The sequence below is a fragment of the Salvelinus fontinalis genome, chromosome 6, assembly GCF_029448725.1.
Source record: "Salvelinus fontinalis isolate EN_2023a chromosome 6, ASM2944872v1, whole genome shotgun sequence".
In the NCBI taxonomy this organism is placed as follows: Eukaryota; Metazoa; Chordata; class Actinopteri; order Salmoniformes; family Salmonidae; genus Salvelinus; species Salvelinus fontinalis.
In genome coordinates, this window is record NC_074670.1 from 11,507,248 (window position 1) to 11,533,471 (window position 26,224).

The window sequence follows — 26,224 nt, forward strand, 5'->3', positions numbered from 1 at the left end:
TATGATTCATCTGTAGTGTTTGATTCATCTACAGTGTATGATTCATCTGCAGTGTATGATTCATCTGTAGTGTTTGATTCATCTAGTGTATGATTCATCTGCAGTGTATGATTCATATACAGTGTTTGATTCATCTACAGTGTATGATTCATCTGCAGTGTATGATTCATCTGCAGTGCATGATTAATCTGCAGTGTATGATTAATCTACAGTGTATGATTCATCTACAGTGTTTGATTCATCTGCAGTGTTTGATTCATCTGCAGTGTTTGATTCATCTTCAGTGTATGATTCATCTTCAGTGTATGATTCATCTTCAGTGTTTGATTCATCTTGTTATTTCTGCAACAGAACAAAGACAGAAGGAATACGCAGTATAATTTAGCAGTTTATTCCATAATTTACAATTTCTCTTCTATCAAACTGTAAAAACAGTAGAGAATATAAAGAAAGAATAACATAGTCCAATGTTTCTCAGAAAGGAACACATCTTAAGGTCTCTGCATGAGGTCATTTGTGGGAAGCCTGTGTGTGTGTGTGTGTGTTACTGAGTGGTGTGTGAGATGGTGGACTGGAAGGCGAAGGAGATGTGGTTTCGTGCGTGGTCCAGGTAAGCATCTCTGAAGGTGTGCGTGTCCCCTGCGAAGTGTCTCCACTGCATCAGCTCTGACATGCTCAGATGCTTCTGCCCCACCCCACCACGGTCACCTTGACGACCCAGCTGGCACGGCCTATCAGACGCAGGCGCCTCATCCTCTCCTTCTTCTATAATACACACAAGAAACACATTAAATAAAAACACAAGCAGACAACGGGTGTGATTTTATAGATATATATATTACCCGGGGCTGATCCGTCCATACTGCAGCTGCAGTCTAGCAGGTCGTGAGTGAGACAGGGTGTGTCCGTCAGGCTGAAGAGATCTCGCAGCTCATTGGAGGAGAAGCTGGTGTGCTCCGCCCCTTTCTCCAAGTCCACCACTGTCCCAGAAAGCCCCTGTTTGGACACCTGCCTCTGGAAGATACGCTCCTCTATGGTACCTGCAGTGAGCAGGCGGTAGATGTGAACAGTCTTCTTCTGTCCGTCTCTCCACACTCGTGCCATTGCCTGGAGGGGGACAGACACACAGACAAACACACACACACATCAGCCCAACTATCACATCAGGAGGAAAGCCTCTTCCTCATCCTCCAAGAGCATAGCAGGTACTGACTGACCAGTAACGTGTACATGTGTGTTTCAGATGTGAACGAAACATACACTAATGGTGGTGAGTGAGAGTGTGTGTGTGAGTGTGTGTACCTGTACATCGTTGGCAGGGTTCCAGTCGATGTCGTATAGGACCAGGTGGGAGGCGCCGATCAGGTTAAGCCCCACCCCTCCGGCTTTAGAACTCAGGAAGAAAAGGAAGTGGGCGGAGTGAGGGCTGTTGAAGTTGTCCACCAATCGCTGCCTCTGGATGGTGTGGGTGTTGCCGTCCAGGCGACAGTAGGTGTAGTCCAGGTGGACACACAGGTCCTGGAGTAGGTCTAACGTCTGAGTGTAGTTGGACACCAACACCACCCTGTACACACACACACACACACACACACACACACACACGATCAAGATGGTCAAGATCATCTCACAGTTATGTGCCAGAGTATGAGTGTGTCAACCATAGAATTAGAATACTAGACTGGACATGAACCTTCTTATGATGGTCTAAAGGTCAGCCATGTTGGTCAGGGAGTTGGACAGCCATGGTTAGCCAGTGCTGTGATATGATATTGTATAAAGTAATGCATTTGAAGAATTGATCTGCACTGTGTTTGTTAGCCAGCCAGTTTTAGAGGAATGATTCTATAAATGTGTCTAATGAACTGCCAACATTCCATTGAAACAACACAGTGAATCAGATAGGACTGAGACAAGTTGTAAATGGAACAACTACTGATACTGTATCATAGAACTCACAGCTTTCCAACAATGTTGACATTGTTGACATTTATGGTCTGTTCACATATATTTCAAAGGCTATTTCTAAAGAAAATGTGTATAAAATCTATATAAATTTTATTGATAATAATATGACAATATTTTAGGTTGACAATAATTCTATTACACGATTTCTGATATCACATGCTTTGCTTTTATTTTCCTCTATAAGAAACATCTGGATTCTGCCTCTACTGCCATTCATTCCAATTAGACAGGTTTGGATTTCTCCCTGGCCAATATGGCTGCCATTTTCACCCCATTCTGGAACTTTGAGGGTTTATGACAGCCCATCTAGTAATTTAATAGGATCCGTATGGTGTCAACAAACCAATGCCAGTGTGCCCGGATCCCTTGACACACTTCATACTAACACACACGCACACACAGACACACACGCACAGACACACACGCACAGACACACACGCACAGACACACACGCACACCTACCTGTCAGTAGGGCTGAGGTGACGAATAGTGGTCAGTAGGTCAGACAGGACCAGTAGTTTCCCTGAATCAGCTGTACTGAAGCCCCCAGAAGAGTAAGACTCTGGAAAGACACCTCTTAGCCCTTCATACAGAGAACCCTCTGCTGAGCCGCCATCAGAACGCTCCTGGAACACACACACAATCATCCCCATCATCATCATCATCTTCATCTTCATCGTGTCTTTATGTGTCATACCTGTACAGTGGAGAAGAGCAGTCCTGGGTGGTTGCAGAGCTTTTTCAGGGCGGTGATGCAGGCGAGGTGTGTGTGAGTCTGTGTTGACCCCTGTAGACAGGCTCGGATGACACGGTGCGAGAGAAGAGCCTGGTACAGCTCCTGCTGCAAGGAGGAGGGGCTACAGAACACTGTCCAATCATGACGAGGTGGCAGGTAGCGGTTGATGATCTCTTGGGTCCGCCTCAGAATAAACAGACCAGTCAGACGAGAGAGCTCAGCCGCTCGCTCCTCCCCCAAAACTCTCTCCTCCTACAGGGAGAGATATAGAGAAGGAATGAAGGGAGAGAAAGAGATGGGGACAGTACCTCAGTGCAGGAGGGCTGTTGTGAGAATACAATAGAGAGATAGTGTAGAGGTATAGAGACAGAGATGGGGACAGTACCTCAGTGCAGGAGGGCTGTTGTGAGAATACAATAGAGAGATAGTGTAGAGGTATAGAGACAGAGATGTGGACAGTACCTCAGTGCAGGAGGGCTGTTGTGAGAGTACAATAGAGAGATAGTGTAGAGGTATAGAGACAGAGATAGAGATGGGGACAGTACCTCAGTGCAGGAGGGCTGTTGTGAGAGTACAATAGAGAGATAGTGTAAAGGTATAGAGAAAGAGATGGGGACAGTACCTCAGTGCAGGAGGGCTGTTGTGAGAGTACAATAGAGAGATAGTGTAGAGGTATAGAGATAGAGATGGGGACAGTACCTCAGTGCAGGAGGGCTGTTGTGAGCGTACAATAGAGAGATAGTGTAGAGGTATAGAGACAGAGATGGGGACAGTACCTCAGGGCAGGAGGGCTGTTGTGAGCGTACAATAGAGAGATAGTGTAGAGGTATAGAGACAGAGATAGATATTGGGACAGTACCTCAGTGCAGGAGGGCTGTTGTGAGCGTACAATAGAGAGATAGTGTAGAGGTATAGAGACAGAGAGTGTAGATGTGTAATGTACCTCAGTACAGATGGGCTGTTGTGAGCGTACAATAGAGAGATAGTGTAGAGGTATAGAGATAGAGATGGGGACAGTACCTCAGTGCAGGAGGGCTGTTGTGAGCGTAAAATAGAGAGATAGTGTAGAGGTATAGAGACAGAGATAGATATTGGGACAGTACCTCAGTGCAGGAGGGCTGTTGTGAGCGTACAATAGAGAGATAGTGTAGAGGTATAGAGACAGAGATGGGGACAGTATCTCAGTGCAGGAGGGCTGTTGTGAGAGTACAATAGAGAGATAGTGTAGAGGTATAGAGACAGAGATAGATATTGGGACAGTACCTCAGTGCAGGAGGGCTGTTGTGAGCGTACAATAGAGAGATAGTGTAGAGGTATAGTAACAGAGATGGGGACAGTACCTCAGTGCAGGAGGGCTGTTGTGAGAGTACAATAGAGAGATAGTGTAGAGGTATAGAGACAGAGAGTGTAGATGTGTAATGTACCTGAGTGCAGATGGGCTGTCGGGAGCGGAGGATTGGCTCCTCGTACACCTTCCTGTAGGCAGCAGACGACCCCAGAATGCCCGGGTTCACAAACTCTATGATGGCATAGAACTCCTGCAGGTCATTCTGGACAGGAGTTCCTACAGTACAGCACACACAATATATCAGAAAACACTAGGAGAAAGTAAAAGGTCAATAAAACAGAGGGCTGTGTGTGTACCTGTCAGAATAACTCTGCGTGTACAGCTGAGACCACTGAGGGCAGAGGAAGTCTTGATGCTGCTGTTCTTCAACCTGTGACCCTCATCACAGATCACCAGCTCAAACTCTAGCTTCTGTACCTAGACACACACACACACACACACACACACACACACACACACACACACACACACACACACACACACACACACACACACACCTTTATGATGTCCCATGAGTGTATCATCCATCGTACTCCTAATCTGTGTCATTTAGGAGTTGAGGTGTAATTCAACAGTGTTGTAACACTGGTACTTCCCACCCCTGTTAGATAAGCTGCTGTGAACCAACTCACCACTTCCAGGGAGCGTAGCAGCATCTCATAGCTGATCACTAATACACTGTGGAGAGGAGACGCTGCAAACAGCTCCACCCTGTGGTCCTAATGAACAACACGGAACACACATCACCATATGGATCAGCACTACAGGGAAACACACTCCCCCTCTTCCTCCAAACACACCCCGACCTGGTTAACAGTGTAGACACTGATCAAACACACCCCGACCTGGTTAACAGTGTAGACACTGATCAAACACACCCCTACCTGGTTAAACAGTGTAGACACTGATCAAACACACCCCGACCTGGTTAACAGTGTAGACACTGATCAAACACACCCCTACCTGGTTAAACAGTGTAGACACTGATCAAACACACCCCGACCTGGTTAACAGTGTAGACACTGATCAAACACACCCCGACCTGGTTAACAGTGTAGACACTGATCAAACACACCCCGACCTGGTTAACAGTGTAGACACTGATCAAACACACCCCTACCTGGTTAACAGTGTAGACACTGATCAAACACACCCCTACCTGGTTAACAGTGTAGACACTGATCAAACACACCCCGACCTGGTTAACAGTGTAGACACTGATCAAACACACCCCTACCTGGTTAACAGTGTAGACACTGATCAAACACACCCCGACCTGGTTAACAGTGTAGACACTGATCAAACACACCCCTACCTGGTTAACAGTGTAGACACTGATCAAACACACCCCTACCTGGTTAACAGTGTAGACACTGATCAAACACACCCCTACCTGGTTAACAGTGTAGACACTGATCAAACACACCCCGACCTGGTTAACAGTGTAGACACTGATCAAACACACCCCGACCTGGTTAACAGTGTAGACACTGATCAAACACACCCCGACCTGGTTAACAGTGTAAACACTGATCAAACACACCCCTACCTGGTTAAACAGTGTAGACACTGATCAAACACACCCCGACCTGGTTAACAGTGTAGACACTGATCAAACACACCCCTACCTGGTTAACAGCGTAGACGTTGATCCTCTCACGGCCAAGCCACTTCTTAAACTCCGCCCCCCAGTTCTGCACCAGGCTGCCGGGGGCAACCACCAGCACAAGCTTAGCAACCGGCTTCCCGCCGTATGGGCCCTGCTTTAGCAGCGTCCACGTCAAAGCCACGCTCTGGAGGGTCTTACCCAGACCCATCTCATCTGCCAGGATAGCACCGTACCTACATGTAGCCCTGACACACACACACCCCACACACATAATCTATCAAAGTAAATAAATAACAGCCCCAGCACAGAGCCTTGTGGAACAAAACATACATTTTGTAGTGATCAGAGGATTCCTCATTCATCATCTCCCATTACCTCATCCCCATGACACACTCGTAGAGGAACAGCAGGCCGTCTCGCTGGTGGGGTCGGAGGTGAGCGGTCAAGTAGGGGTCAACCACCACATCCACCAGTGGGAGGCCTGCCTTGTTATACGCCCACTGGTGATTGGTTGAGGGCCGGGGCATGACAATGGCTCCTACACACACCATTAGAGAGATGAGTGTGGTGTGTTTGAAGTGTGTGAGAATGGGTAACTTCATGTGTGTGTGTGTGATGAGAGAGAGTGTACTGTATGTCTGTGTATTTACCTGGTGCTAGAGGGTCATGGCGTGGTTTACAGGGCCCCTCCTGAGGCTTGGCCACTCCCCTATCAGTCTCTCCGCCCAATAGCGTTGGACGGCAGAACGGTTTAGAAGCTGGGCGTCGTGAGGGGGGAGGAGCTGATATCTTAGGCTCCTCCTTCTCCACATGGACGTCAAGGAAACAGCGGCCCTTATTGTAGTCCAGCTCTGATATGAGTCCCATCACCTCCACCTGTTTAGCTCCTATCATCAAGGTCTCTCCTTCACCCAGCGATGCCAGCTCTGATACCTTATAGCCACTACCTACACACACACAATCTGAATCACACTCCGATGCACTCGGAAAATAACCCTCTCAGGGCAGGTCTCCTGGCCACAGAGTAGCCCTCTGGACTAAAACCACTTTCAAATCAGAATTCTCCATTGAGCATGATTTTTAGTCAAGGACTATGTTTAATCTGTGTTGGGGGAAACCTAAAATGTGCACACACTCACCCTTGCCGATGTCCTTGCCCTCCATGTCTTTAAGCGTGGCAGTGCGCCCTCGTGTCACCAGGACAGCGTCTCCCTGCCAGCGTTTGTGTTTCCTCCCACTGGCCTCACACCACATCACACTGAAGTACCGCGGCCCGTCAGAACCAGCACCGCTACCTGCCCCGACCACACCTGGACCACACCCTCCTGCCGGTCTCTGTGAGGAACATCTGAAGTCTGAAACCCAAAAAACATCAACACTAATAATCAGAGCATTAACACACACATTACTGCTCACACAAACAGCAGCCAGCAAACTGTAAATATACTGGAACACACCAGTGGACACAAGTAGCTCAACTCTTTTTCACTACAAGATCCTGATTGGTCTTTTATATAAGCTAAAGCAGGAAGGTATGAAAGCGTGAATTCCTATTTTAAATGTATGTAGTTCCGTCCATTATTTTTCTGTATTATGTCATGTTTCATGCTTTGTGTGGACACCAGGAAGAGTTTCAGCATTCTCACACACTGTTTCAGCAGTAGCCAATGTGGCTTCTAATAATAAAATACTACACCCTGAACCAAGGCTTTGAAGTGCTCTTTAAAATACATTTGTTTTCAATTCTGTTATTGACAGCAGCAACATACAATTTAGAAAAGTGTGAATTGCGTGTGTACACATATCTCAAATTATGATTCACCCCTAAGGTTTTATGCAAGATCTGCTGAGTGGCAGTTCACATGTTCACCAGCAGAGGCTGCTACTTCACTGAGGCCTCCACTCTACTTACAGCCTGGGACTTTCCTACAGTGCCATGCCCAGGATGAGACATCAGCCCTGGGTCACAAGAGGCTGTCCAAGTCATTTCCCTATATTTCTCTCTATAGAGGGTCTCCCTTGCCTTACAGAGAAACATTCAATCCAGTTTCCTCTAAAATTACCATATTAGGACTGTATAGTCACTGTAGTTGCTAAGCATCACTGCATCCGTGCTTTACCTCCCGTCTTCACTAGTGAAGTGTAAAAGTTACCTGCAGGCAGGGTCTGAATTACACCTTCACTCTTACAGTTAGCAGGCTTACAGTGAAAATAACCTCATATTGAGTCCAGACTGAAGAGGTGAGAAGAGACATATGGGGGCGAGGGGCTAAAGAAGAGGGGAAGAGAGAGGGATAGAGAAGGGGAGGGATGATAAAGCACAAAACCAATTTAGAAAAAACTATTTTAATAGAAAACAATGAAACCACAGAAGATCTGAACAACAAACACTGAACATCACACCACTGTAACAGCAACACCCCCTTCTAAACCCCTCCTTTACATTTACATTTACACTCCTCCCTCCCAATCCACTTCCCACCCCATCACCTATCATCTTCCCTCCTAATAGGATGGTAAAGCAACACAGGGTTTTGAACGAAATGAAACCAGTCAAAATAGTACCAGTTTTAAAACCAATGATAGTAGCGCCTCTTGTCTGACAAAAGCAGAGATCTGTATTGTCTTTTGCTCCAGAGTCATAGCTCAACCGTAGTCACCACACACACTGTCGCACACGCAAACACACTGTTTAAATCCTCACTAAAAACACACACTTCCTTACGCAAAGACACTGTTCAAAAGGCCCAGTGCAGTCAAAAACAAGATTTACCTGTGTTTTATATACAGTACCAGTCAAAAGTTTGGACACACCTACTCATTCAATGGTTTTTCTTTATTTTTACTATTTTCTACATTGTAGAATAATAGCGAAGACATCAAAACTATGAAATAACGCATATGGAATCATGTAGTAACCAAAAAAAGTGTTAAATCAAAATATATTTGAGATTCTTCTTCTTTGCCTTCGCACACACTTGGCATTCTCTCAACCAGCTTCATGAGGTAGTCACCTGGAAAGCATTTCCATTAACAGGTGTGCCTTGTTGAAACATGTATTTCCTTCTTATTGCGTTTGAGCCAATCAGTTGTGTTGTGACAAGGTAGGGGTGGTATACAGAAGATAGCCCTATTTGGTAAAAGACCAAGTCCATATTATGGCAAGAACAGCTCAAATAAGCAAAGAGAAATTACAGTCCATCGTTATTTTAAGCCATGAAGGTCAGTCAATAGGGAACATTAAGAACTTTTAAAGTTTCTTCAATTGCAGTCGCAAAAACCATCAAGCGCTATGATGAAACTGGCTCTCATTAAGACTGCCACAGGAAAGGAAGACCCAGAGTTACCTCTGCTGCAGAGGATAAGTTCATTGGCATTACCAGTCTAAGAAATTGCAGCCCAAATAAATGCTTCAGAGTTCAAGTAACAGACATCTCAATATCAACTGTTCAGAGGAGACTGCTTGAATCAGGCCTTCCTGGTCTAATTGCTGCAAAGAAACCACTACTAAAGGACACCAATAAGAAGATACTTTTTGGGGCCAAGAAACACAAGCAATGGACATTAGACCGGTGGAAATATGTCCTTTGGTCTGATGAGTCCAAATGTGAGATTTTTGGTTCCAACTACCATGTCTTTGTGAGACGCAGAGTAGGTGAACGGATGATCTCCGCATGTGTGGTTCCCACCGTGAAGCATGGAGGAGGAGGTGTGATGGTGCTTTGCTCATGAAACTATCTGTGATTTATTTAGAATTCAAGGCACACTTAACCAGCATAGTTACCAAAGCATTCTGCAGCGATACACCATCCCATCTGGTTTACGCTTAGTGGGACTATCATTAGTATATCAACAGGACAATGACCTAAAACACAACTCCAGGCTGTGTAAGGGCTATTTGACCAAGAAGGAGAGAGATGGTGCAGCATCAGCTGACCTGGCCTCCACAATCACCCGACCTCAACCCAATTGAGATGGTTTGGGATGAGTTGGACTGCAGAGTGGAGGAAAAGCAGCCAACAAGTGGTCAGCATTTGTGGGAACTCCTTCAAGACAGTTGGAAAAGCATTCCTCATGAAGCTGGTTGAGAGAATGCCAAGAGTGTGCAAAGCTGTCATCAAGACAAAAGGGTGGCTACTTCGAAGAATATTAAATATATTTTCATTTGTTGAACACTGTTTGGTTCAATATGTGTTTTGGTTTTTTGATTCAATATGTGTTATTTCATAGTTTTGATGTCTTCACTATTTTTCTACAATGTAGAAAATAGTACAATTGAATTAGTAGATGTGTCCAAGCTTTTGACTGGTACTGTATATTTCCATACTATGAGATTGGAATACTGTGAAATGGTGAAATTAATGATAATGCCCTTTTAGCGTATGAGATGTTTGAAAAGATCGGCTGAAATTTCAGCCTGTTCTGATGGGATGGAGTTTTGACCTGCCTGGTGACATCACCATAAATGTGTTAATAGACCAATAAGAAAGAGAGTTCCAAACTGTTCTGCCAATAACAGTTTGTTTTCAGTTTTCCCCTCCCCACTCAGACCACTCGCAGACAATCCCTAGCAAAATTCTTACTTGAGAAATTGAACTTTGCTAAGAATCTATTTTTGTCTCTTTTTGATTATTTTAATGGAAAACAATCACAGTAAGGTAATTCATTGTTACCCAGAAATGATTTGATATTGAGATAGAGAAGGCTGCATCGGACCTTTAAATCCTCCCTCAAACTCACTGTTCATCACACAAACATTATTTCTCAGGCCAAACCCCTCTTCCACACGCTAAACATTCAACACAGAAATACAAACAATTCAGAGCATCCTCCTGAGTGCCAAATGGTCAGTCCAATCAGGCAATGAGTGTGTTAGTTATAGGGGCAGTGGTAGTCCATGTCTCAGCCTGGCTGCCCTCAGTTTCTCTACTTTGATTTTTGCTCTCAGAAGCTCCTCCTCCAGTTCCTGCTTCCTCTTTAGCCCCTCCCTCTTCTCCTCCAAGTATACACCCATCTGTCTGTGATTGGTCATGACCTGCTCGTGCTCCTCCTTGGCCAGCTGAAGGGGACGGAGCCTGTCAGGGTCACGGCGGGGGTAGTGGTCATGAGGGTAAAGGTCACGTTGCAGTGTAACGGGTGAGGTGGAGAGGGGCAGGACGACGGAGGATGGGCAGGGAGAGAGGGAGCCGTCATAACCATGGACACTGCCCAACTCCTCATCTTCCTCCTCCGCCCCCTCTCCTCCTAGCACCACCCCCACACGCGTGGAGAGGATGGTCAGGTCTGGCGGAGGCTTCACGTCCACGTCCTGGTCCAGCCTGACCACATCCTGGTCCAGCCTGACCACATCCTGGTCCAGCCTGACCACATCCTGGTCCAGGTGGTGTGTGACGGGGTTTGATGGGTAGTCTGGGAGGGAGGAGCTGCTGCCAGGTTGCTCCATAGGAGAGTCATGCTTATACATCATCCTGCAGATAAACAGAATAATACAGCTTTATTACTGTATCATTATAGATCATCCTGCAGATTAACAGAATAATACAGCTTTATTACTGTATCATTATAGATCATCCTGCAGATTAACAGTATAATACAGCTTCATTACTGTATCATTATAGATCATCCTGCAGATAAACAGAATAATACCGCTTTATTACTGTATCATTATACATCACCCTGCAGATAAGCAGAATAATACCGCTTTATTACTGTATCATTATACATCACCCTGCAGATAAGCAGAATAATACCGCTTTATTACTGTATCAATATACATCACCCTGCAGATAAGCAGAATAATACCGCTTTATTACTGTATCATTATACATCACCCTGCAGATAAGCAGAATAATACCGCTTTATTACTGTATCATTATAGATCATCCTGCAGATAAGCAGAATAATACCGCTTTATTACTGTATCATTATACATCACCCTGCAGATAAGCAGAATAATACCGCTTTATTACTGTATTTTTATACATCACCCTGCAGATAAGCAGAATAATACCGCTTTATTACTGTATCATTATACATCACCCTGCAGAGACAATATGGAATAGAATACAGCTTAATTACTACAGCCATACATGTATAAGTGGCACTAGGTGAGGGTATTGAGAGTATTCAATCAATCAACTCGTCTCCACAACTCAAATATATTTTGAACTGGACAGAGTGAATGGGGTGATATGTGTGTATATGTGACGTGTAAGGGCGCTGTAAACGTGACGTGACGTGACGCCCGCTGAAGGCCCATTCTGCTAACCTACTAGGCCTGCTAGCTACCTAGAGCTACCTGGAACCCTACTAATTCCACGACTGGTCTATCGACGTCACCGCACGAAGAGGCAAAAACAGACTTCCCCCCCATCGCGACGTCCCCCAAAAGCTAACTTGCTAGCCCCGGTCTGCTAACTGCTAGCTTGCCTGCCCCGGTCTGCTAACTGCTAGCTTATCTTGCAGCTAGCGCAGCCAGGAAGCTAGCACCAGTTAGCAAACACAATTCTACAATTCACAACCTCTCTTTCGCCATCGCCATCCGGCTTGGATTCTCTGTCGACACGACCACGTCTGGTCTGCAGACGAATACCCCATCCGCTGTGCCCTCAACCGGCCTCCGTCTGAGCAGACCCCCTCCGTCTGAGCAGACCACCCCCCGGGCTACTAACTTTAAACGCGTGCTAGCTTAGTGGAGGCCTCACTGCTCCATCTACGGCTGCCCCCTGGACACTATGATCACTTGGCTACATAGCTGATGCCTGCTTGACTGTCCATTAATTCACGGTACTCCATTCTGTTTATTTGTGTTTTATCTGTCGGCTCTGTGCTTTAACTCAGGATCTGTGTGTAGTTAATCCGACCCTCTCTGCCTAGTCGTCGCCATTTTTACCTTCTGTTGCTGTATTAGCTGACTAGCTGCTGTTATCTCACCTGTTGTTTTAGCTAGCTCTCCCAATCAAGACCTGCAATCACTTTATGCCTTATTGTATGTCTCTCTCAAATATCAATATGCCTTGCATACTGTTGTTCAGGCTAGTTATCATTGTTTTGGTTTGCAATGGACCCCGTAGTTCCACTCTCCGTACCTCTGATACCTCCTTTGTCCCACCCCCCACACACGCGGTGACCTCACCCATTGAGACCAGCATGTCCAGAGATACAACCTCTCTTATCATCACCCAGTGCCTGGGCTTGCCTCCGCTGTACCCGTGCCCCACATTATGCCCAGAATCTATTCTACCACGCCCATAAATCTGCTCCTTTTATTCCTTGTCCCCAACGCTCTAGGCGACCAGTTTTGATAGCCTTTAGCCGCACCCTCATCCTACTACTCCTCCTCTGTTCCTCGGGTGATGTGGAGGTAAACCCAGGCCCTGCATGTCCCCAGTCACCCTCATTTGTTGACTTCTGTGATTGAAAAAGCCTTGGCCTCATGCATGTCCACATCAGAAGCCTCCTCCCTAAGTTTGCCTTACTCACCGCTTTAGCACACTCTGCCAACCCTGATGTCCTTGCCATGTCCGAATCCTGGCTTAGGAAGGCCACCAAAAATTCTGAGATTTCCATACCCAACTATAACACTTTCCGTCAAGATAGAACTGCCAAAGGGGGAGGAGTTGCAATCTACTGCAGAGATAGCCTGCAAAGTTCTGTCATACTTTCCAGGTCTATGCCCAAACAGTTCGAACTTCTAATTTTAAAAATTAATCTCTCCAGAAATAAGTCTCTCACTGTTGCCGCCTGCTCAGCTCCCAGCTGTGCCCTGGACACCATCTGTGAATTGATCGCTCCCCATCTAGCTTCAGAGTTTGTCCTGTTAGGTGACCTAAACTGGGATATGCTTAACACCCCGGCAGTCCTACAATCTAAGCTTGATGCCCTCAATCTCACACAAATCATCAAGGAACCCACCAGGTACAACCCTAAATCCGTAAACATGGGCACCCTAATAGATATTATCCTGACCAACTTGCCCTCCAAATACACCTCTGCTGTCTTCAATCAAGATCTCAGCGATCACTGCCTCATTGCCTGTATCCGCCACGGGTCCGCGGTCAAACGACCACCCCTCATCACTGTCAAACGCTCCCTAAAACACTTCTGCGAGCAGGCCTTTCTAATCGACCTGGCCCGGGTACCCTGGAAGGATATTGACCTCATCCCGTCAGTTGAGGATGCCTGGTCATTCTTTAAAAGTTACTTCCTCACCATATTAGACAAGCATGCTCCGTTCAAAAAATGCAGAACCAAGAACAGATATAGCCCTTGGTTCACTCCAGACCTGACTGCCCTCGACCAGCACAAAAACATCCTGTGGCGAACTGCAATAGCATCGAAGAGCCCCCGCGATATGCAACTGTTCAGGGAAGTCAGGAACCAATACACGCAGTCAGTCAGGAAAGCAAAGGCCAGCTTTTTCAAGCAGAAATTTGCATCCTGTAGCTCTAACTCCAAAAAGTTCTGGGATACTGTAAAGTCCATGGAAAACAAGAGCACCTCCTCCCAGCTGCCCACTGCACTGAGGCTAGGTAACACGGTCACCACTGATAAGTCCGTGATAATCGAAAACTTCAACAAACATTTCTCAATGGCTGGCCATGCCTTCCTCCTGGCGACTCCAACCTTGGCCAACAGCCCCGCCCCCCCCGCTGCTACTCGCCCAAGCCTCCCCAGCTTCTCCTTTACCCAAATCCAGATAGCAGATGTTCTGAAAGAGCTGGAAAACCTGGACCCATACAAATCAGCTGGGCTTGACAATCTGGACCCCCTATTTCTGAAACTGTCCGCCGCCATTGTCGCACCCCCTATTACCAGCCTGTTCAACCTCTCCTTCGTATCATCTGAGATCCCCAAGGATTGGAAAGCTGCCGCGGTCATCCCCCTCTTCAAAGGGGGAGACACCCTGGACCCAAACTGTTACAGACCTATATCCATCCTGCCCTGCCTAGCTAAGGTCTTCGAAAGCCAAGTCAACAAACAGATCACTGACCATCTCGAATCCCACCGTACCTTCTCCGCTGTGCAATCCCGTTTCCGAGCCGGTCACGGGTGCACCTCAGCCACGCTCAAGGTACTAAACGATATCATAACCGCCATCGATAAAAGACATTACTGTGCAGCCGTCTTCATCGACCTGGCCAAGGCTTTCGACTCTGTCAATCACCATATTCTTATCGGCAGACTCAATAGCCTCGGTTTTTCTAATGACTGCCTTGCCTGGTTCACCAACTACTTTGCAGACAGAGTTCAGTGTGTCAAATCGGATGGCATGTTGTCCGGTCCTCTGGCAGTCTCTATGGGGGTACCACAGGGTTCAATTCTCGGGCCGACTCTTTTCTCTGTATACATCAATGATGTTGCTCTTGCTGCGGGCGATTCCCTGATCCACCTCTACGCAGACGACACCATTCTGTATACTTCCGGCCCTTCCCTGGACACTGTGCTATCTAACCTCCAAACGAGCTTCAATGCCATACAACACTCCTTCCTTGGCCTCTAACTGCTCTTAAACGCTAGTAAAACCAAATGCATGCTTTTCAACCGTTCGCTGCCTGCACCCGCACGCCCGACTAGCATCACCACCCTGGACGGTTCCGACCTAGAATATGTGGACATCTATAAGTACCTAGGTGTCTGGCTAGACTGCAAACTCTCCTTCGACTCATATCAAACATCTCCAATCCAAAATCAAATCTAGAGTCGGCTTTCTATTCCGAAACAAAGCCTCCTTCACTCACGCCGCCAAACTTACCCTAGTAAAACTGACTATCCTACCGATCCTCGACTTCGGCGATGTCATCTACAAAATAGCTTCCAATACTCTACCCAGCAAACTGGATGCAGTTTATCACAGTGCCATCCGTTTTGTTACTAAAGCACCTTATACGACCCACCACTGCGACCTGTATGCCCTAGTCGGCTGGCCCTCGCTACATGTTCGTCGTCAGACCCACTGGCTCCAGGTCATCTACAAGGCTATGCTAGGTAAAGTGCCGCCTTATCTCAGTTCACTGGTCACGATGGCTACACCCACCCGTAGCACGCGCTCCAGCAGGTGTATCTCACTGATCATCCCTAAAGCCAAAACCTCATTTGGACGCCTTTCCTTCCAGTTCTCTGCTGCCTGCGACTGGAACGAATTGCAAAAATCTCTGAAGTTGGAGACTTTTATCTCCCTCAACAACTTTAAAAATCTGCTATCCGAGCAGCTAACCGATCGCTGCAGCTGTACATAGTCCATCTGTAAACTACCCACCCAATTTACCTACCTCACCCCCATACTGCTTTTATTTATTTACTTTTCTGCTCTTTTGCACACCAGTATCTCTTCTTGCACATGATCATCTGATGATTTATCACTCCAGTGTTAATCTGCTAAATTGTAATTATTCGATTTATTGCCTACCTCATGCCTTTTGCACACATTGTATATAGATTCTCTTTTTTCTACCATGTTATTGACTTGTTTATTGTTTACTCCATGTGTAACTCTGTGTTGTTGTCTGTTCACACTGCTATGCTTTATCTTGGCCAGGTCGCAGTTGCAAATGAGAACTTGTTCTCAACTAGCCTACCTGGTTAAATAAAGGTGAAATAAAAAATAAATAAAAAATGACGTGTAAGGGCGCTGTAAACATGACGTGTAAGGGCGCTGTAAACATGACGTGTAAGGGCGCTGTAAACACGACGTGTAAGGGCGCTGTAAACATGACGTGTAAGGGCGCTGTAAACATGACGTGTAAGGGCGCTGTAGACATGACGTGTAAGGGCGCTGTAAACATGACGTGTAAGGGCGCTGTAAACATGACGTGTAAGGGCGCTGTAAACATGACGTGTAAGGGCGCTGTAAACATGACGTGTAAGGGCGCTGTAAACACGACGTGTAAGGGCGCTGTAAACATGACGTGTAAGGGCGCTGTAAACATGACGTGTAAGGGCGCTGTAAACATGACGTGTAAGGGCGCTGTAAACATGACGTGTAAGGGCGCTGTAAACATGACGTGTAAGGGCGCTGTAAACATGACGTGTAAGGGCGCTGTAAACATGACGTGTAAGGTGCTGTAAACTCATATTTTGCTCATTGTCTTAATTAATGCTGGAACTATCATATAATAATAAATTATACACTGAGTATACAAAACATTAAGAACAAATGTTCTTTCCATGACAGACTAACCAGGTGAATCTAGGTGATCCCTTATTGATGTCATTTTTTAAATCCACCTGAAATCAGTGTAGATGAAATGAAAGGGAAGAGACAGGTTAAAGGGGGATTTTAAGCCTTGATACAATTGAGAATGTGTGCCATTCAGAGGATGAATGGGCAAGACGTAAAAAAGAACCTTTGAACAGGGTATGGTAGTAGGTGCCAGATGCACCTGTAAGTGTCAAGAACTGCAATGCTGCTGGGTTTTTCACACTCCACAGTTTCCCGTGTGTATCAATTATGATCCACCACCCAAAGGACATCCAGTCAACCAGACACAACTATGGTCCATAATCCCTGAGGAACACCTTGTAGAGTCCATGCCCTGACAAATGGAGGCTGTTCTGAGGTCAAGAGTGTGAGCATGAGGAGTGTGTATGTGTGCATTTGTAAACTGATAGAGGTTAGCTCTGTGTTCAGTTCTACAGAGCAGCCCCTCCCCTCTCTAGTAGAGCAGCCCCTCCCCTCTCCTCTAGTTACTAGTAGAGCTCTACAGAGCAACCCCTCCCCTCTCTAGTAGAGCAGCCACTCCCCTCTAGTTACTAGTAGAGCTCTACAGAGCAACTCCTCCCCTCTCTAGTAGAGCAGCCACTCCCCTCTAGTTACTAGTAGAGCTCTACAGAGCAACCCCTCCCCTCTCTAGTAGAGCAGCCCCTCCCCTCTCCTCTAGTTACCAGTAGAGCTCTACAGAGCAGCCCCTCCCTTCTCTAGTAGAGCAGCCCCTCTAATTACTAGTAGAGCAGCCCCTCCCCTCTCGTAGAGCTCTACAGAGCAGCCTGTGTGTGTGTGTGTGTGTGTGTGTGTGTGTGTGTGTGTGTGTGTGTGTGTGTGTGTGTGTGTGTGTGTGTGTGTGTGTGTGTGTGTGTGTGTGTGTGTGTGTGTGTGTGTGTCTCACCTGTGCATCGTTGCTGGGTCTTTATCATGGTGGACAGCTCCGTGACGGAAAAGGTGAGGGATCATCTCCATCACTCTCCTGGTTGGTTCAGATATACTCCCTCTGTACTCTGGCTGGGCATGTCTCCGTTGCATCACTTCCTGTTTGGCCGACTCCTTCAGCCTCTTGTAGAGGGTGCGTAGGCCCTGAGCAGTGCGGGGTGGCCTGTCCCCCCCCAGGACGTTGTACTGCTCAGACACTGTGTCCCAGCACTTGTTCTTGTCCACGATGACAGCGTGCTTGTTGGTGTGCTCCTCCAGGATGCGAATGTGTGGGCGGACCAGCTTCAGCAGGTCCAGTTTCTCAGACAGGGTGAAGTTGGACGAGCGAGCCTTACCCACCATACTGGACGACATGTAGACGGACCCAGACGACATCTTAGAACATAGCCCAGGGAACCAGACTGAACCGAGCCAGGCCTAGACACCAGCACTAACTCAACACAATATCTCGCTTCGTTTCCTCCCCTTTTGAGATTTGGTCTGGTTCTCTACCTCCCTTTTCTTTCTGTTCTGTGATGAGGCTCAGGCTAATACTGGTTTAACTCTCACTCACTCTCTTCCTTGTCCCTCTTCTTTCTCCTCCTTCATGGATTCTCAATCAAACAGTCTCTGTCTAACGCATGTACTCTCTCTCATCCGAGATCTTCTCTGCTCTGTGTTACACAACACACACGGCAACAATAAGAATCAGGCTTAACTAGGCCAGCCTCGTTTAGGCCCCCGCCTACCGCGGAGGGCTTTGGGTGAATTCCTCCCAGCTTAGGCTGACGCAGGCTAAAGCCGCTTAAACCCAGCCCGACCTACTTACAGCCCGGTCTCTCTAAACCTCAAACCAGCGCTCGTTCTAACTGCTATACACCAAATACTAACATACGGGGGAATGTGTGTGCTTACATGGGGAAATACCGATGAAATTGTAAAGATGCATTTTCTTTATTCTTATTTCCGTTTAACTAGAAAAGAGAAACGGCGCTGGTTTAACCAGAGCGGTGTGCGCGCAGCGCGAGTCCGTGCGGATGCGCGATTATTTTATTTTTTACACAAAGGAAAATCAGAGCTGCTTCTCAAAGAGAAACACACGAATCATCCGCCGACGGGAACAACAGAATGAGGGAAAACTAGTGAAAAGCTAAAGAGAGAGGAAAAGCAGAGAAAGGAGAGGAGACAGACAGAGGCACTAGTTGCTCTGAGAGGGAGGGGGACAGAGCGCGTGTGCTCACTGATCCCAGGCACAGCTCTAATCTGCCTCGCGCTGCCGCTGCACTACCCACGCTCATTTGCATAATGCTGGACCTGCTGTCATTAAAACATAGGCTTGTTACAGTTGGCTAGGCTTCATTCAGTGTGTGTTTGTTTCCCTGAAGCCCAAGCCAGAGCATTAAATAAATCCCTGCCAGTCCTAAATGGATAGACTAAGTGTCGCTCACCTTAGAAAGGCGATATTGGTTTGCTGCATTTCCTTTCTAAAGCAGCATATACATCATCTTGGTTTCAAGGAAAAATTATAACCACAAATAGGTGTTAAGTGGCATAAAAAAGTCCAGGCACACGTGAGGGTTTAAAAATTCTTTAATTTGTAGTCATAATTAAAATACACCAACGAGTATCGGCTAAGGCCTAAGTCAGGCTGACAAAAATGAACATATTTTTAACTGAGCCTGTTGGTCTGAGAGCTGGTGCTCCAATACCGTTTGCCAGACGGTAGCAGAGTAAACAGTCTATGGCTTGGGTGGCTGGAGTCTTCCTCTGATACCGCCTGATATAGAGGTCCTGGATGGTAGGGAGCATGGCCCCAGTGATGCACTGGGTTGCCGCACCAACCTCTGTAGTGCTTTGTGGTTAAGTTGCAGAGGGAGGGGTTCAGTCCCAGGGTCACTAGCTTGGTGAGGAGCTTGGAGGGGACTATGGTGTTGAACACTGAGCTGTAGTCTATCAACAGCATTGACAGTTATGTCCCCTCCAGGTAGAAGTGCAAGATTGCATCATCTGTGGATCTGTTGGGATGGTATGTGAATTGGAGTGGGTTTAGGGTGTCTGGGATGATGGTGTTGATGTGTGTCATGACCAGCCTTGGACTTCATAACTACAGATGTGAGTGCCACATGACTACAGTCATTTAGGCAGGTTACCTTGGAAATCTCGGGAACAGGGACAATGGTGGTGCGTTGAAACATGTTGGCATTCCAGTCTGGGACAAGGAGAGATTGAACATTTCTGTTAAGACACTTGCCGGCTGGTCAACGCATGCTTTGATGAACACGCTTTGGTATTCCGGCTTTGTGATTGTGAACCTGTTTAAATGTTTTACTCACATCGGCTACGGAAAGCGAGATCACAGTCATCTGGAAAAACAGGGGCTTTCACGGAAGGCATGGAGCTTGTTTGGGAGTTCTGCATCGCTAGGCAACTCATGGCTGTTTCCCTAGGTAATCCGTTATCGTGTGCAAGCCCTGCCAAATACGACGAGCATCGGAGCCGATGTAATAGGATTCCACCTTCCTCCTATATTGTCCTTTTGCATGTTTGATGTCTTGTCGGAGGTCGTAGCATCTTTCCCTGTCTTTTACATCAAGGACCACATTGGAAATAACCCAAAGGTTAAATCTAGACTTGGTTTCCTCTATCGTAATCACTCATCTTTCACCCAGCTGCCAAACTAACCCTGATTCAGACGGCCATCCTACCCATGCTAAATTACGGAGATGAAATGTATAGATCGGCAGGTAAGGGTACTCTCGAGCAGCTAGATGTTCTTTACCAGTCGGCCTTCAGATTTGCCAACAATGCTCCTTATAGGACACATCACGGCACTCTGTAAACTGGCCGTCTCTGTATATCCCGTGCTAGGCCCACTGGTTGATGCTTATTTATAAAACCCTCTTAGCCCTCACTCCCCCCTATCTGAGATACCTACTGCAAGTGGTGCAGCGGTCTAAGGTACTGCATCTCAGTGCTAGAGGCGCCACTACAGACCCTGGTTCGATCCCGGGCTGTATCACAACCGGCCGTGATCGGGAATCCCATAGAGCGGCGCACAAATTGGTCCAGTGTAGTCCGGGTTAGGGGAGGGTTTGTCCGGGGTTGGCCATCATTGTAAAATATGAATTTGTTCTTAACTGACTAGTTAAATAAAGGTTAAATAAAACAATACAACTATATATATAGAGCACCCGTTCTGCCAGTCACATTCTGTTAACGGTCCCCAAAGCACACACATCCCTGGGTCGCTGCTCTTTTCAGTTCGCTCCAGCTAGCGACTGGAACAAGCTGAAAAACACACTCAAACTGGAAAGTTTTGCCTTTTTGCCTCTTGTTAGGCCGTCATTGTAAATAAGTATACAGTGCCTTCGGAAAGTATTCAGACCCCTTGACTTTTTCCACATTTTTTAATGTTACAGCCTTAATGTAAAATTGATTAAATCGCTTTTTTCTCCTCATCAATCTACACACAATACTCCATAATGACAAAGCAAAAACAGGTTTTTAGAAATGTTTGCTAATTTAGATCTTTTTTAAAAGTTTTATCCCCTTTTCTCCCCAATTTTCGTGGTATCCAATCGCTAGTAATTACTATCTTGTCTCATCGCTACAACTCCCGTACGGGCTCGGGAGAGACGAAGGTCGAAAGCCACACGTCCTCCGAAGCACAACCCAACCAAGCCGCACTGCTTCTTAACACAGCGCGCCTCCAACCCGGAAGCCAGCCGCACCAATGTGTCGGAGGAAACACCGTGCACCTGGCCCCCTTGGTTAGCGCGCACTGCGCCCGGCCCGCCACAGGAGTCGCTGGAGCGCGATGAGACAAGGATATCCCTACCGGCCAAACCCTCCCTAACCCGGACGACGCTAGCCCAATTGTGCGTCGCCCCACGGACCTCCCGGTCAATTTAGATCTTTTTAAATTGAAATATTACATTTACATAAGTATTCAGACCCTTTACTCAGTACTTTGTTGAAGCACCTTTGGCAGCGATTACAGCCTCAATTCTTCTTGGGTATGACGCTACAAGCTTGGCCCACCTGTATTTGGGGAGTTTCTCCCATTTTTCTCTGCAGATCCTCTCAAGCTCTGTCAGGTTGGATGGGAAACGTTGCTGCACAGCTATTTTCAGGTCTCTCCAGAGATGTTCGATCAGGTTCAAGTCCGGGCTCTGGCTGGGCAACTCAAGGACATGTCCCAAAGCCACTCCTGCGTTGTCTTGGCTTTGTGCTTCGGGTCGTTGTCCTGTTGGAAGGTGAACCTTCACCCCAGTCTGACGTCCTGAGAGCTCTGGAGCAGGTTTTCAACAAGGACCTCTCTGTACTTTGCTCCGTTCATCTTTGCCTCGATCCTGACTAGTCTCCCAGTCCCTGCCACTGAAAAACATCCCCACAGCATGATGCTGCCACCACCATGCTTCACCGTAGGGATGGTGCCAGGTTTCCTCCAGACGTGACACTTGGCATTCAGGCCAAAGAGTTCGATCTTGGTTTCATCAGATCAGAGAATCTTGTTTCTTATGGTCTGAGAATCTCTAGGTGCCTTTTGGCAAACTCCAAGCGGGCTGTCATGTGCCTTTTACTGAGGAATGGCTTCCGTCTGGCCACTCTACCATAAAGCCTTGAAAGATGGTTGTCTCTCTGAAAGGTTCTCCCATCTCCACAGAGGAACTCTGGCCTTTTGTCAGAGTAACCTTTGGGTTCTTGGTCACCTCCTTGACCAAAGCCCTTCTCCCCCGATTGCTCAGTTTAGTGGAGTTTAGTTTTGAGGGTTCCAAACTTCTTCCATTTAAGAATTATGGAGGCCACTGTGTACTTGGGGACCTTCAATGCTGCAGAAATGTTTTGGTACCCTTCTCTAGACCTGTGCCTCGACACAATCCTGTCTCTGAGCTCTACGGACAATTCCTTTGACTGTGGGACCTTACATAGACAGGTGTGTGCCTTTCTAAATCATGTCCAATCAATTGAATTTACCACAGGTGGACTCCAAGCTGTAGAAACATCTCAAGGATGCTCAATGGAAACAGGATGCACCTGAGCTCAATTTCGAATCTCATAGCAAAGGGTCTGAATACTTATGTAAATAAGGTATCGGTTTTAAATTTTGTATACATTTAGAAAATTAAAAACCTGTTTTTGGTTTGTCATTATGGGGTATTGTGTGTACATTGCTGATGATTTGTTTTTATTTAATCCATTTTAGATTAAGGCTGTAACGTAACAAAGTGCGGAAAAAGTCAAGGGGTCTGAATACTTTCTGAAGGCACTGTATGTTCTTAATTGACTTGCCTGCTTAAATAAAAAAAAGCCCTATTTTATTAGGCAAAATACAGTTTTTACCCGTGCCTCACCTTCTTGGGTCTTAAACTCAATCGTTAACCTATACAAAGTCCCAGCATCTCTCAAACAATGTTTCAGAACATCTTTAGCAACAGCAGTGAAATGTAAACAATATATGCTACATAGTTAATATACTACATTTTGCTTATGGCACAACATGTTTTCCTGACTATTTTTACCATCATCGTTGGTTAGTAGTAACTTTGTTGCTTTATAATCAGTGATTTTCATCACCAGGATTTCTGCTTTTGACATACAGAGAGTAAATCCAAAGCTTACCAGAAGTATTGCTCCACATTTAAATGCATTAGATCTACACCAGGAATACCTGGTTTCAATGGCAACGTTTACTGTGCCACCACCACAACCCACCCCACCTCCCATATCTGACTCACCAGCTGGGTCTCCAGTGACCTCCTCTGTAAAGGAAGGGTCTTCAGGCTCTAGCTCGTTCTTCTTACTGTCTGCTGCACCCAGCACCCTGGCTAGAGCTCTGGACAGGTCTGGGGCTTGGGGGCTGCTCTTAGCCAGGCTGAAGGCCTTCACAGGCAGGGCAAGGGGCAGTGCAGGGACTGAGAGGCTCCTCTGGACCTGCAAGGAAGGAGAACTGTTAGATAGGTCTGAGAAGGTCCACATGTCGCAGTATGAGTGAAACCCTTTACACAGTCTTGGATGAAGTCAAATCAATTCAAATGTTATTTGTCATATGCTTCGTAAACAACAGGTCTGGACTAACAGTGAAATGCTTACTTACTTCACAACAGAGAAATAATAGAAAAAACCCGTAATAATAAAATAATAGATACACAATGAGTAACGAGAAGTTGACAACAACAAAAAGCCTTTCGTTAACTAACACCCCCTTATTAGCTCTGACTTTGCTGATAGCTACTTTCAGGAAAAATGTACTTACTATGACTGAGATGTGTGGTTGTTCCACCTAGCTATCTGAAGATGAATGCACTAACTAAGTAGCTCTGGATAAGAGTGTCTGCTAAATGACTACAATGTAAATGTAAACCATTGAACAGTTTTATAAAAACTAACTATTTAGCAGTCTTATGGCTTGGAGCTAGAAGCTGTTCAGGGTCCTGTTGGTGCATTGGTAGTGCTTGCCGTACGGTAGCAGAGAGAACAGTTGATAATTTGGATGGCTGAAGTCTGAACATTTTTAGGGCCTTCCTCTGGCACCGCCTGGCATAGAGGTCCTTGATGGCAGGGAGCTCGGCCCCAGTGATGTATAGGGATGTACGCACTACCCTCTGTAGTGCCATGCGGTCAGATGCCAAGCAGTTGCCATAGCAAGTGGTGATGCAGCCCCTCCACTACAGCCCTGTCGATGTGAATGTGGGTGTGCTCGGCCCTCCGTTTCCTGTTGTCTACCATCAGATCCTGTCTTGCTGACATTGTGGGAGAGGTTGTTGTCTCTGACCTCCTCCCTATAGGATGTCTCATTGTTGTCGGTGATCAGGCCTATCACCGTTATGTCATCGGCAAACTTAATGGTGTTGGAGTCGTGCGCACCCACACAGTCGTGGGTGAACAGGGAGTACAGGAGTGGACTAAGCATGCACCCCTGAGGGGCCCCCATATTAAGGGTGAGCATGGCGGATGTTGTTACCTATCCTCACCACCTGGGGGCGCCCTGACAGGAAGTCCAGGATCCAGTTGCAGAGGGAGATGTTCAGTCCCAGGGTCCTTACCTTGGTGATGAGCTTGGAGGCACTATTGTGTTGAACGCTGAGATGTAGTCAATTAACAGCCTTCTCACGTAGGTGTTCCTTTTGTCCAAGTGGGTAAGGGCAGTGTGAAATGCAATAGAGATTGTGTCATCTGTGGATCTGTTGGGGAGGTATGCGAACTGGAGTGGATCCAGGGTGTCTGGGATGATGGTATTGATGTGAGCCATGACCAGCCTTTCATAGCATTTCATGACTACAGATGCTACATGGCAATAGTCATTTAGACAGGTTACCTTGGCGTTCTTGGGCTCAGGGTCTATGGTGGTCTGCTTGAAACATGTAGCTATTACAGACTGGGTCAGGAAGAGGTTGAAAATGTCAGTTTAGACACTTCCCAGCTGGTCAGTGCATGGCTCTGAGTACGCATCCTGGTAATCTGTCTGGCCCTGCAGCCTTGTGAATGTTAATTTGTTAAAGGTCTTACTCACATCGGCTAGAGAGAGAAGTAGCTCCAATATGACTCCTATGCTTAGTTACTTAATTACTACAATAGTAATAGGGGTCACATTTGTGACTAAGGATGAAAGTTAAGTGGACCGTGTGTTCACCTTGTTGAGCACGTTCCCCAGGGCGAGTTTAGGGGCCAGAGGCTCCGGTTCAAGCAGGGTACCCACAGGGGGATCAGGAGGACCAGCCAGTGAGGCTCCAGGAGGGACAAACCGGGGCTTCTTCGCCATGTTACCAAAGACCTGGCTGGGGGCCCCTGAGCGACGCATCCTGTCTGTGAGTGAGGGGATGTTTGTAATATTTGATAAAATCCTTTCACATCTATAAGTGGGCTTATGGGTAGGGGTGGCCAACCCTGAGCCCCCTGGAGAACAAGTACTAGTGGTCCTGGGTATGCAGGCTTTTGTTCCCTACTGAAACACCTTATTCAGCTAGCTAACTAGCTAATCAATGTTCTAGTAAGAAGCTGATTAGTAAAAGGCAGCTAGTTAAATAACAGATTTACATAACATAGCTATGTATAACTTCCATTTAGTGTACATGGCCCTTGAATAGTTAGTTCAGATCAATGAGATGTATGGGTTTATACCAATGATGTGTTTATACACGTCATTGTTGGTTCAGATAGATACATTACGTTAACTGTTAGCTAACGTTAGTGTAGCTAGTTAGCCCAAATTAGTGCAGCTACCTTGAACGCTTCAACATTTTAATCTCATCGTCTATAACAAGCAACTAGCTTGTGACAATATGTTGGAAAGATAACATAAGGCATAAATGTATGGTTCATACATACCTGTTTAGTCAAGCAAGCCTCTGCTTGACAGTTAGTTACAAGAAAACAACTCTTCAGAGACGAATTCTCCCGCTAAAGTGGCGTAAACTGCTATTGGCTACGTGTTACGTAGAG

General features: G+C 46.5%; 2 protein-coding genes across 2 annotated transcripts; both read right to left on the bottom strand.

Annotated features, from left to right (window-relative positions):
• Positions 1-375: 375 nt before the first annotated feature.
• On the bottom strand, positions 376-26,198 carry LOC129857034 (DNA repair and recombination protein RAD54B-like). Its single transcript, XM_055924918.1, has 15 exons — positions 26,111-26,198; positions 25,416-25,588; positions 23,521-23,716; positions 6,798-7,013; positions 6,309-6,605; positions 6,034-6,196; positions 5,678-5,903; positions 4,682-4,768; positions 4,346-4,466; positions 4,126-4,265; positions 2,663-2,953; positions 2,428-2,591; positions 1,303-1,564; positions 843-1,107; positions 376-765 (listed from the first exon to the last, which is right to left on the bottom strand). The coding sequence occupies exons 2-15, from the start codon at positions 25,581-25,583 to the stop codon at positions 545-547; spliced, it is 2,817 nt and encodes a 938-aa protein (XP_055780893.1). The 5' UTR covers positions 25,584-25,588; positions 26,111-26,198; the 3' UTR covers positions 376-544.
• LOC129857036 (fibrinogen silencer-binding protein-like) lies at positions 8,144-18,862 on the bottom strand. Its single transcript, XM_055924922.1, has 2 exons — positions 17,763-18,862; positions 8,144-11,126 (listed from the first exon to the last, which is right to left on the bottom strand). Exons 1-2 carry the CDS (start codon positions 18,176-18,178, stop codon positions 10,535-10,537), a joined length of 1,008 nt encoding a protein of 335 aa, XP_055780897.1. The 5' UTR covers positions 18,179-18,862; the 3' UTR covers positions 8,144-10,534.
• Positions 26,199-26,224: the final 26 nt, after the last annotated feature.

What these genes read in the sequence shown, in the direction of transcription:
- LOC129857036 (XM_055924922.1), bottom strand. Translation starts at nt 18,178, where the DNA reads ATGTCGTCTGGGTCCGTCTACATGTCGTCCAGTATGGTGGGTAAGGCT. An exon ending in GACCCAGCAACGATGCACAG is followed by an intron (nt 11,127 to 17,762) that starts GTGAGACACACA and finishes GTTTATCTGCAG; the next exon opens with GATGATGTATAAGCATGACT.
- LOC129857034 (XM_055924918.1), bottom strand. Translation starts at nt 25,583, where the DNA reads ATGCGTCGCTCAGGGGCCCCCAGCCAGGTCTTTGGTAACATGGCGAAG. An exon ending in GGTCACTGGAGACCCAGCTG is followed by an intron (nt 7,014 to 23,520) that starts GTGAGTCAGATA and finishes TTTGGGTTTCAG; the next exon opens with ACTTCAGATGTTCCTCACAG. An exon ending in ACCCTGCCAACGATGTACAG is followed by an intron (nt 1,108 to 1,302) that starts GTACACACACTC and finishes GTCCCCCTCCAG; the next exon opens with GCAATGGCACGAGTGTGGAG.